Raw genomic sequence first — 12,338 nt, 5'->3', positions numbered from 1 at the left:
AAGAAATTCCAGACTTCAAAAGCTAATTTTATTGTCATGATTCTGATAAAGATATCAGATGAGACTGCAACAAATAACGTAGCCCTGGCCTTCGACTTTCTTGATTTTTTCTCCTTGTGATTTTTTATCTGCGCCATAGTTGGATTCTCGGACAATGGAGGAACTTCGTAGTCCTCTTCAACAGCTTCCCAGAGATCATTAGCCTCTAGATGTGCTTCCATCCTTGCTGCCCAAATATGATATCCTTCACCATTGAAAACAGGTGGTGCTAATGCAGTAAATGGAGTTTGTGACAAATCCATAAAGAAGAAGAGAAAAAAAAATAACAAATTCACAAATCCCTCAAGAAGAGAGCTCTGATACCACTTGTTGGAAAATGAATGAGATGATTTTATAACAACACAATTTGCTGTGGAAAGTATATTTTTTTATTGATGTGATACTGAATTTAAATACAGCAGACACAGTTACAGAATAACTGTTCAATAACTACATCCTACAAATCAGTGATTTAAATAACCACTTGAGACAACTGACTAAAATCATGCAGATGAAAAATACGGAATAAAATAGCAGTTACTAAAGCATAAATTTAACACAAAATGATAACAACATAACATAAAAAAAATGTCCAAAGTTCATTAATTGGTCCTTTTAGTAATCCAAACTCCAACTTGAAATAAACAACCCAACAATCAATTCCAAGCAAAACACAATACAACCTGCATATCAATACAAAGAACAGTAAGCTTTTGCACCAAATTAACAATAGTTAATATATGTCTAGTCAGCCATGAACTTGCTTAAATTGATACAATGAACACTTAAATTAATATGGCATATCAAGAGAGTATTTGGACAAATTGAAATATATATCACTGTAAGCAAATTCAGGAGGCCACTAGATCAGTAAAGAAGTTCAGAAGGCCAATAGATCACTTTAAGCATGTTCAAAGAGCTAAAGATGCACTTTATAAATTAAGAGAGTGAATTGGCTTTTTCCACCAAGTTGAGAGACTATATTTCCTAAAAGAGAAAGAACCATCCTAAACTTACATAACAATAAATATGTTACAAATAAGGGTGAGGATGCAGTAGCTCAGCCCAAAAATCGATCTGAACGTAACCGAACTGGATAATTTTTTCGTTCAATTCGGTCTTATTTAATTTCTTTTAGGGTTAAAGTCCAAACATACCCTTAACGTTTTGGTTCAGGAGCAATATTAACGTCTAAAATGGTGCAATTTTACCCCTAACGTTGGAAGCCAAGATCAATTTTACCCCTAACGTTGATAAATTGGATCAATTTCAGACACTATTATAAGGGCCCGTTTGTTTTATCTACTGTTTACTGTTGCTGTTTGCTGTTATGGGTTGCTGTTTGCTGTTACGGTTTGCTGTTGCTGTTTGTTGTTGCTGTTACGGTTTGTTGTTTGCTGTTGGAAAAAGCTGTTTTTCCAAAAAGAAGAGATTCTCTGCTTTTGTAAAAGGCTGCTTTTCGGGTGTAAAAGGCAAACAGGAGATCACTGACCAAACACCTAATACTGCTTTTCAGATGTAAAAGGCAAACAGGAGATCATTAACCAAACACCTAAAATTCTCCCTTTTAAGGTGAAAAGGCAAAAAGGATTATGAAAAGGAGCAACCAAACGGGTCCTAAAACACATATATTTTTGTTCCTTATTTTAGACCAATTGCATAAATATTCGTTCTAAAAAAGGGATTTCATGTTTTTTATAATTTAATAATAGAATTGGAGATTAATATTTATAAATTCGGTAAATGTTTTGAATTTTTTTTATCTAAAAAGACAATATTTTTTTTTAATTTTTTTCACATTCCAACATATGTTTGTGATTTGTTACTGATAAATAACGTACGTGTGAAGTGTACATGACAAGATTCATGACCGATAAGACAATTTGATGAATTATTTCTCAAATTAACCAAATTTATCAACGTTAGGGGTAAAATTGAGCATGGCTTCCAACGTTGGGGGTAAAATTGCACCATTTTAGACGTTAGAGGTAAAATTGCTCTTGACCCAAAACATTAGGGGTATTTTTGCACCTTAACCCTTTCTTTTATTAGAAAAACAAACTGAATTGCATATCAATCTTTGACCAATGATAATTTTTGTATATCAATCTTTGACACATCCATTATGGTTGAAATTTAACCAATAAATATTATTTAAAGGATTCAAACCCTCAACCACTTGTCTAGAGACTTTAATACCACGTCAAAACCAATTAAACTAAAAGTTTAAGTGGATAGTTAAAATACAATAATAGTTTTTTATATTAATCTCTAACACCAAAAACTGAAAATATAAAAACCGAGCTGAACCAAATTAGTATTTAGTTCGGTTTTTATTATTATTATTATTATTATTTATTTATATGTATTTTCGGTTTGGTTTTACTCACTCATAACTTCAAAACCATAATGTAAAAGCATGTTTATATAAAAAAGCTGTAAAACTCACCATTTATTTTGATTAGGTTAACTGACAACCTGATGGATTTCATCAATGTTATCATTATCATTCTCCTCAATGACTTCTTCTTCCACCTCCTCAATGTGCATTTGAGCATCCAACTTTCAAAAAATAAAATTATAAGCTTATTAATTAACATTTGTATGCATAAAAAATATGTATAATACAATTAAATTAATATCATAGTTATTTAAGGCACAGGGGGTCCTTAAATCTTGGCGCAAGTCGCAATTTAAGACGCGCGTCCGAGCGACACAAGGCCCACAAAAAATATGATAAATTCATAATACTAGTCACAAATAGTCAAATACCAACAATAAAACCATAAAATGCATAAATTTCTAATCTGCTATGGGTCTACTGAGCTCAATGAAAAGTATTGATACTTTGTTTCTATCCTTTTCTTTTCTTTTCTAAACTAATTCCAGCCATTCATTATTTTTAATCCATAACTGATAATAAAAGAATTTAAAATCCCAAAAAAGCATAAACAATCCTAACGAAGCTTAGGCGCCCGCCTGGCTGACAGCGTCCACCTCTGTCATCCAAAGGCGCTAAGGCTGGAGCCTTAGCCGAAGTGCGCCTTTAATAATTATGATTAATATTGTTAATGTCATGTAGCAACGTTTATATACTTGTTCACATTACATTACATTTGATACATATAAGTTATAACTATCAAGCACAGGTATTAAAATTAGAAAAAAAAAATCAAATTTAGTACTATCGTTATTGAAAGATGATGAATTTAGTCTCTATGTACAAAGTAATACAATCTTAAACCTAGTATTTGTGAGACGGTATACCTATAATTTCAAATCTGATGTGCTCATTCATATTTCAGTCAGCCTCCAACCTTTAGTGTCCCCGTCCAAGATTTGAAATGCACATATTTATTAATGGAAGAAACTCATTCCATTAATGAGACATTAAATTACACGATTTAGTAAATATTAAACTTAGGATACCACTATTTTAGTACTAATGCTAAACTGATCCGATCTACCCCATAACTATATAGCTAAATTTGTATTGTGTCGATAAAAAATAATAAATTTAAAGATTTAAAGAAAAGATCAATTGTACCGCTTTCTTCAGAAATGTATTAAGATCCTCCCCTACTGTTGGATAGTAGCTGGTCCGATTTATTCCAATTTCTTTAAGTATTGGAGCGTAGAATGACCCATAAGAGAGAGCTTCCATCTTATTGCAATCATCAATATCCAAAAATTCTAATGAAGGCAATTCAATGGCATGATTTCCATCATAAAAAACTTTAACCTTATACATGACTTCAAGCTTCAATGTTTTTAGTCGAGGGAATACAATAGTATGACTTTCATCCACTTTTGCAATGTTTTCTTCCATAATCTGTCAACAAATCACAAATATTTACTAATAACAAAAACTTGGCCAAGATCTTTTTATCTATTTATTTTATACTTATATCATTTCTATAATTAAAAAAGTTAATTTTCAAATAATAAATATACCTGTCCAGTGGAAACCATGTTTGGATGTTTTTCTCTTCCTAGTAGAGATCGAGTGAATGAATTTAGTGTTGGACAAATGACTTGTGGTTTGTTATTAGTATTGGAATTCATTGTTGGTGTTGATGTGGTTTCAACTGTTGGAGAAGTAAATTGTACATTTGAAGCAACAACCTGTAAAAAAGTTATTTATTTTATATGTATCGGAATCTTGTATAATGTGACATATGTAGAGGTAGGCAGATATAGAGAAGGTAGGAAAACATTTCGCCCGTGTTTCGTTAGCTTTCGAACTTACTTAAAATGATAAATTGGTCATTTAAATATATTTTAAAGTGACTCATTAACCCCTTAAACTTAGTTACAATGTTATCAGAATTGGACGATATCAAATCGGATTTATAATTAGGCCAGGAGCACTTGATCGGATCAGATGACTTAGATTGGTAGAACCAGATGATATAATAAATCAATAAATGATATTTATATACATTATATATATATATAATTTTTTTTTTTGGTAGAAAAGGAAAAGAAAAACGAACAACAACAAACTACCCAGGAATTAGCCTAGGGAAGCTAACCCCAATCCTATCTTCTAAGAGAAGAGGAGAGATGAAACTAGGGGAAACAGGAAGGGTAGTAACGCCTAACGTCCCTTCATGGCCCGCCGCCGCCAAGCGATCAGCAACACGATTCTGCTCTCTAAAAATGTGTCTGAACTCTACGAACTCAAAGGAGGAGCAAATCCTTTTAATAGCTTTGATGAGGTTGCGACTGTTAAGACCCATAGAATGATTCTCAGAAATCATTTTGATTGCTTCCAAATTATCAGACTCCACAGAGAGCCTCTTAACACCCAGCCTTTTAGCAAGATTGATTCCAGTAAGAATAGCCCAGAGCTCCGCAGAAAAGGAAGAACCCAACCCTAAATTCTGGGAGAACCCAGAAAGCCAGGCGCCCCCTGCATCTCTAAGCACACCTCCAGCCGCAATCTTACCGTTACTGAGGTAGGAACCATCAGTATTCAGCTTCACAACCCCCTCTCTTTGCCTGCTCCATCGCACGAGATGCACATCACAACACTGAGAGGCTCTGGCAAGGGACTCTCCTTTGAAACTATCGATAATAGTGAAAAGTTTTTTCGAGAAGAAATCAGCTAAGTTTGTCATAAAAACAGTTTTATCTCCAAAAATCTCCTCGTTTCTCCATTTCCAAACTTGGTGACAGATAATAGCAAAGAAAATGTCACCATGCTCCATGTATGGAAGCAACTTTCCTCTAACATTATTTTAACATTATATAAATAAACAATTTATAAAAAAAAAATCGATTCAATGTGACTTAATATAACCATTGTATTCAAATTGAGAAAATAAAGATAAATAAATAGAAAAAAAAAAGAAACCAACTAATAACCAACTGTATATTGGAATTTTCTATTAAAATATGTATATTGGAATTTTCGTTTGTTATTTTTGTCAACTTGAGATTTATATATATATATAACGGATAAATTAAGTTTAAAGTAATTTGAAATACGTGATACCACACCGAAATAGAGACGTATGTAAGCGACGTGAATACCGCACCGAAATAAAAACCCTATGAACCGTCGTACTTTTGCAATTTTTGTACCCTTAATTAAAAAATTAACTGTGATTTTTTTCTATGTCAAATTTTCTATTCCATAATGGCATAGAATAATAATTTCAGGAAAAAAGAAATTGTGTTAAAAATTTGATTTTCTAGCTGTCAAATTTTTTTTTCAGGGAAATTTTTTGAAAGCCCGGGGTTGCGTTCTTGGTTCATATTGGTTTGTTGAACGTTCAACAAAACCAGTCACATTCGGATCAGTATAATCTGGTTGGTTGCCAATTCAACTAGTTGAACTATCATGTTCGAGTTTTATAATATTGCTTATTTATAATAATTTATTTTCTCATGATTTTAAGACATTTTGTAAAAACACGAGTAGTATTCACGTGGATTTAAAATTCTAATAAACCTAAATCTAATATTAACTTAACAAATTATTTGATAAGTTAAAATCCTTATGAACATTTGGTTATAGATTAAATGCGAAACTCTATTTCTAAATATAAAGAATACTATTTTAGAGGTATAGCAATAATAATAATAAAAAATAAATAAATAAAAATACTGTGTTGAAAGAAAAAAAAAAAAAGATTATGATGCTTTAGTCAATTAAAAAAGCAAATTAATAAATTGTTTTAGTAAATCGAATAAAGTACCTGAAGTCCATCGTTGTAGATAATTTCCTCCATTTCTTCACAATCCAATATTTCCATGGATCTGAGTTGTCTGAATTCTCTAGCAACGGATAGTGGAAACACATGTTTCATCTTTGGAGATTTATATATGTCTATCTCACACAAATTAGTAAAGCATGGTGTTTTTATCTTTGAAAAATTCCATATTTCTTTCAGATTATCTATTCTCCGTAGCTTCAAAGTTTTGAGGTGAGACAAGAAAGTAGATGGAATCTGCTCTGCAACCAAGTATTCCATTTCCTTACACACGAACTTCTAAATACTTCAATTGTGGAAACCCATTGTCAGCAGACTGCAGACACATAATATTCATCAAATTTCTCACTTCATACAATTGTAGCTGTTCACATTTCCTAAGCAAAACACTAATCCAACTAACTGTAACATCAATTGCATCAACATCAACTACTTCCAACACTGCACTGTAACATTCTTCTGAATAATAGTAACAACTCCTCCCGAGACAAACATGAAATCTTGTTAGGTTTTCAACTAACTTTACTGCCAAATTTGAACCCTCTGGTACAAAGATTTTTAATGTAGTTAGTGGAAGTGATTCTAACTCCTCAAGGCCTGCATTCACTCTTTCTCCATTTGCTTCTTTGCATCCCCATTCATCAAAATAACATGGCAATTCCAACTCTTCTAGCTCCTTCAATTTTGACAATATATGTGGTGGAATATAGTTAAATTTCATTTTGCTAAGCTTGAGACGCCTCAGATTGCACAACCCTCCTATCTCCTCTGGAAAATCATCATACGACACATCATATCTATCTCCAGACCATTCAAGAATTTCTAGATCTTGCAGAACATCATGACCTAGCAGATCTCCAACTTTTGTCTCATGATAAGCAGGAGAAGTCTCGTAGATGACCAAAGTTCTAAGTTTGGTTAGCACAGAGAAAATTCCATCAAATTTCTTGTCTCCTGATGGTAATAATGATGTGACTTTCAAAAGAAGAACTTTGAGCTCTTTCATTCCTTCAAAGAAGCCAATTGGGATCCCATTATCATTCAATATGAGATGTAGTAATTCAAGCTTTGGACATCTCATATCAACAGGATGCTTCTCAATTTTGTCACACACAAATGAAATGGCACTACAATTTTCTAACTGACTCGTATCTGGCCACTTTTTGATAATCTTCTCGCATCTGACTATATATGGATGTTTATCTTTCGAAGAAATTGATATAGCAAAATCACGTAAAATATCGTGCATTTTGACAGTACCATCTGCCTCACCATCAAGCAACAAAAATGATTTCCTTAGATTAGAAATAATCGATTCAACCCTGTCTCTTGCTTGCTCCAAGCTTTCCACATGTTTAAATAACCTTAAGCCGTTCCCAAATAAGACCAAATATTCAACTGGAACGTCATAATCTTCAGGGAACAAACAACAAAGTCGAAAGCATGATTGAGCTTCCTTATCGTTTAGAAGATCATAACTTAATTGGATCCGAGAATAAACTTTGTCCATTCCTGAGATATCTTCGAGGTTCGACTTCTGTAGCTTTAGGAGCGAGTCATTCCAAGTAGGTTTGGTCTTGTATTTCAAAGCTGCAGCAAGAGTTACAATGACAACAGGTAAGCCACCACATTCATCTGAAATCTTTCTTGCTGTATCGTGCAGGTTCCACTTTTCAATAGATTCAATTGCTATGTTTTTGAACAAACCCCAAGCTTCTTCATCGGTCAAAACATTGATAACAAAATTCCGTTCACTTCCCATTATCTGGCACACATCTTCATTTCTCGAAGTAAATAAGATTTGCAATCTTGCTTTAGGAAGTCCAATTTCTTCAAAATCCAATACCTCCCAAACATCATCTAGTATCAAAAGGATGCTCCCATCATTATTCATAAGACAATCACTTAGCTTATCTGGTGTTTCAAGCTCTTGGCTATCAAATTTCCATCCAAGGCTAGACACGATACCACCTCGTATTTTCGTTGGATTAGGATTCTCGGACACTGCTACCATTGCAACCTTATCAAATAAATGATCAGTTTCAGCTCTGTCAATAAGCTTCTTTGCCAGAGTGGTTTTACCAGTGCCTCCCATGCCGCAAAGGCTACACATCATCACATTCTCATCCTTGAATGCCTCCAAAACTTGGTCCACAACTGATGCCCTCGACTCAAATTCCATAAAACCTGTCAGTAATCATAAAAATAGCATAATTATAATATATATATATATATATATATATATTATAAATGACAAAAGTATGTTCATAAAAAGTTTCTACAGATTAGTCATTCTCTGTAAGTTTCCAAACCTGTAAGATCAAACTTGGCTGCTACTTTTGGGGTTGCACGATCAAAGGAAGTACCAAAATCTGGTGCAGTTTTGACATGTTCATTAATCTCCTGAACCAACTTCGAAGCTTGCTTACTTGTGGAATATCGTGAGCATGGATTTAGACATGATATGCTATTTTCAGAGACTATTTGCTGAGCCTTTACATCAAGCTGGTCTGCTTCAGACCGCCAACTAACAACATCACCGCTAACATCTTTGCACTTCCTCTCAATGTCTTCTGCGAAATGACTCGCATTAGTCCTCTTGTCATCCAGCTCTTTTACTGCAGCTTCAAGGCTGTTTAGATTTCCCTTGTAGTTACAGAGGTAGCCAATGTGTTCTATGGTTTTGCCCAGCAACCAAGTTATAGATTCAGTACAAAGTGATGTTCCCAAACCAATAAGAGCCTCCATTTTTTTCTTCAATCTCCCACTAAGTGTTTGAAATCGCAAGACCTGAAACACGAATGTGATACAGATTATTATCGGACGTGTTAGTTTTAATTGTAAACTAACAAAAATGTTCTTCTCTAGCTAAACTAGAAGGAGTGAATCCCGGTGTTTTACGGCTAAACAGTAACCAAAAAAAAAAAAAAAAGATCCCACATTGTTGAAGGTTTCAAACTTTAACAAACTTCACAAAGAAGATGATAATTTTTGTATTTGATAAAAGTTAAACAATTACAAAAGAAAGAGATCCATTTATAGCATCCAAAACCTAATTAACAAATTACAATTAAGGGTAAAGATATAATTAATTATATAAAACTTAAAAGGCTAAAATGGGTTGAAGGTAAAGGGGTAACACATGAGTGTAAATATGGAGTGACATGAGTTGTAAATAAGGAGTGAAAAAGTTGTAATTAAGGAGTTGCAGATTTGTAAATAAAAAGTAGCAGATTTTTAAATAAGGAGGAAGCTGGAGTAAGAAGCAAGACTTTTTAAGTGAATCCATTCGGAGCGTGACCTAACTCACTCAGAGCATGGATTGGCGACTGATCTTTTAAATGACATTCCTCCGGATTAGACTATCATCTATGCGGAGCATGGATTAATCCAAGCGGAGCGTGGGTCTAATTTTGACCCCTTTACACACTTGATTGTCCATGCTTGGTTCCTCCTCTGACTTCCCTCACCCAGACTCGATCTTCAACGGAGATGCTCTGCATCATACATTCTCTTTTAAAAAAAGAACTTGACCCCAAGTTGCTTCCCACGTATTGATGAGACGTGCTCGCTTTGAGCGGATCCCAAGCTCTCAAGTCGAATCAAGGTGTTGTTCGAAGTGAATTCAAAAAGTCCACTCCATCAATTGTCGGATTCTCCTTCTCCTCCTGAACTTCTTCCCATGCCCCAACTTGTATCTCGCCCCCGGTGCTCATCCTCCATGATATTTGCTTCAATCTCCAACCAACATCAAACGGAATATCTCGTCGAAGTGGTCAAACCAATCCTCCACAATGTCTTGGAGGCTCCTCCTCATCCCCATGACATCTTGAACCGACCAACCACGGACCTCCTTGATCTCCACTTTAACAACTTGGACATTGTCCAAAACTTCCTTTCGCTCATTGCCAACCTCAAATGGAATGTCATCGTGACATATATCAACCCAAATTGGAGCGATCCCTTACTACAAGAAAAAACGATATCATCGACGAAATGGATCGAAGGAATTATTTGTGTCTGAATTTTTTACATCACCGACGGAACACCGACAGTAAATTAGTGCCGGAATTCACCTACACATTAACATACACATTCTTAGAATTAAGAGATATTTTTAGGGATTTTTCGTACCCTAATTACCAACCCGTTTTGTAGGTGATTTGTATTGTCGGTGATGACACCAACCAGTGGAGTTATTCACCGACAAATTTAAGTGTAGGAGACTAAAAAGAAGAAAAAAAAAATTATAATTTTAACAGAATAAAAAAATAAAAGAAAACTTTGGACGTATTTTGTTACTATCTTCTAAACCCTAACCTCATACGCATACCTCGTTATAGCAGGAGAAAGCCCCACACCCAAATCTCCTCCTTGCCTTACCTCATGGATTCAGACTGTTAGGTCACCTCTGCACCATCTTATCTCCATGATCTATTCTCTCCGGATACATTTTATTTTACCTTTCTCTCTTTTGGACTGCTGCAATGGCAGAGATGGATATGTATAATAGGGTTTAGGGTTCATTATATATCCTTTTATGGCTATTTTTCCCCAATTTATGTGCTTTCCTGGTATTTTCAGTTAATATACTTCTATTTGCTCCTTCAAAGTTGCTCTGCGCTGCTTTGGTCTGCTTTCCTCTGTTCAGGTAATCTTTAACCTTATTCTGTTAATCTCTTCCTTTGTTTGGGTTGGCTGCCGTATTTGCTTAAATAAATGACTTAATTCACAGAGTAATCATTGTTGTCCATAGTACTAAAATAATAGTTATCCTTATGAATCTTGAGTTTACGATGGCTTTGTTTTTCTGGAACTTGAGAGTTGATTTTAATAAGTTTCAGTTTTGTTGATAATCAACTTGTGGATTCCCTTATTCAAATTCAAAACAAAATTAAAGGTTTCAGACTACTTCTATATCATAGAAAACCGTTTAACTAATTTAAAAGGGATGAAGTACACTAACCGGAAAATAGCTTTTGTTTCTGCTTTTCTTCTGGTCTCTTTCTGCGGCTGAACTCTTCTTTGGCTTTATTAGTTTTGGTGACAATGAAATTCAGCATTTTCTTATTCAAAATAAAATTAAAGATCAGACTAAAAGGGATAAAGTACACAAACCTGAAAATGGCTTTTGTTTGTGCTTTCTTCTCGTCTCTTTCTCCGGAACCTGAGAGGTGATTTTAATAAGTTTGATTAGTTTTGGGGATAATGAACTTAGAAACCTCTGTAACCGGAAAATGGTTTTCCTTTTGCAAGTGAACTCTTCTCTGGGAATCTAAAGTTTTATGGAGATAACAAAGTTTCTGCCCCAAAATCAGAACCTAGCTCCAAGAAGAAGAAGAGTAAGAATACACAACTTCATAAGAAAAGAGAAAAATAGAAGAAAGTAAGAAAGAGGAGATAAAAATGGAAACCTTCTCTGCCTCTATTTAATTTGATGTGGCTACTGCTGCTTGGCCATCTCAATAATTTTTCATTTTTTTTTTTTTTGTATTTTTATTGCATTTTGCTTCTATTCTTGAATTTTATCTAAATATAATATATTTAAATATCTACATGTAAATATTTGAAAAATAAAGTGACTTAAAGGTTAAATGATAATGTTGACAGATTTAGCAAATTTATTTTGAATTTAAGAAATAATTTATCAAAATGCGAAAATATATTATATTATATTATATTTTATATTAGTTGGATAATAAAATTTCAAAAATTTCTAGGAATTCATAAATATTACTCTCTTGTTTTCACAAGGACTAAGAAGTAACTAATTTGTATTAATTTGTCTTGAATTTAGAATGATTTAAAAAACTTGGAATTATTTTAGGGCAAAGTACGAAAAAAAAAATCGTGGTTTACCTTATTTATAACTAGAGGTCCGTGATTTAAAAAGTTTACAAATAAAGGTATGTGGTATGCTTTTTTTACAAAACAAAATATTTAAAATTAAACTTTTAAGTAATTGATGACAATAAAAGCATTTTTTTTATTTTTTTCAGTTATATTTATATATTGACAAAACGTAGATTCCAAAATCAAATTGAAACGGTATTTTATAAAATTACACCATATTATTTA

General features: G+C 33.5%; 2 protein-coding genes across 10 annotated transcripts; both read right to left on the bottom strand.

The window, feature by feature from the left end:
* Window positions 1–386: 386 nt before the first annotated feature.
* On the bottom strand, window positions 387–6,521 carry LOC136228845 (uncharacterized). Of its 4 annotated transcripts, XR_010688867.1 has the most exons (6): window positions 6,246–6,521; window positions 3,994–4,164; window positions 3,587–3,871; window positions 3,307–3,356; window positions 2,489–2,601; window positions 388–722 (listed from the first exon to the last, which is right to left on the bottom strand). XR_010688867.1 is itself a non-coding variant. In XM_066017331.1 (5 exons), exons 1-4 carry the CDS (start codon window positions 6,519–6,521, stop codon window positions 2,506–2,508), a joined length of 828 nt encoding a protein of 275 aa, XP_065873403.1. In that variant the 3' UTR covers window positions 391–722; window positions 2,489–2,505. The 4 variants fall into 4 exon arrangements, 2 of the variants coding, with proteins under 2 accessions (XP_065873404.1, XP_065873403.1); XR_010688866.1 differs by having other exon boundaries at window positions 387–722; window positions 3,307–3,871; XM_066017331.1 differs by lacking the exon at window positions 3,307–3,356 and having other exon boundaries at window positions 391–722.
* LOC136228844 (disease resistance protein At4g27190-like) lies at window positions 6,321–11,669 on the bottom strand. Of its 6 annotated transcripts, none has more exons than XM_066017328.1 (6): window positions 11,379–11,669; window positions 11,227–11,289; window positions 10,594–11,132; window positions 9,562–10,336; window positions 8,573–9,050; window positions 6,321–8,447 (listed from the first exon to the last, which is right to left on the bottom strand). In XM_066017328.1, exons 5-6 carry the CDS (start codon window positions 9,006–9,008, stop codon window positions 6,526–6,528), a joined length of 2,358 nt encoding a protein of 785 aa, XP_065873400.1. In that variant the 5' UTR covers window positions 9,009–9,050; window positions 9,562–10,336; window positions 10,594–11,132; window positions 11,227–11,289; window positions 11,379–11,669; the 3' UTR covers window positions 6,321–6,525. The 6 variants fall into 6 exon arrangements, with proteins under 6 accessions (XP_065873400.1, XP_065873398.1, XP_065873399.1 ...); XM_066017326.1 differs by having other exon boundaries at window positions 9,571–10,336; XM_066017327.1 differs by lacking the exon at window positions 10,594–11,132 and having other exon boundaries at window positions 9,571–10,336.
* Between the last annotated feature and the right edge of the window lie 669 nt (window positions 11,670–12,338).

Source organism: Euphorbia lathyris, chromosome 5 (genome assembly GCF_963576675.1).
Source record: "Euphorbia lathyris chromosome 5, ddEupLath1.1, whole genome shotgun sequence".
Taxonomy (NCBI): domain Eukaryota; kingdom Viridiplantae; phylum Streptophyta; class Magnoliopsida; order Malpighiales; family Euphorbiaceae; genus Euphorbia; species Euphorbia lathyris.
Note: the sequence above shows the minus strand (reverse complement) of the source record. Positions and strands in the feature narration are given on the sequence as shown.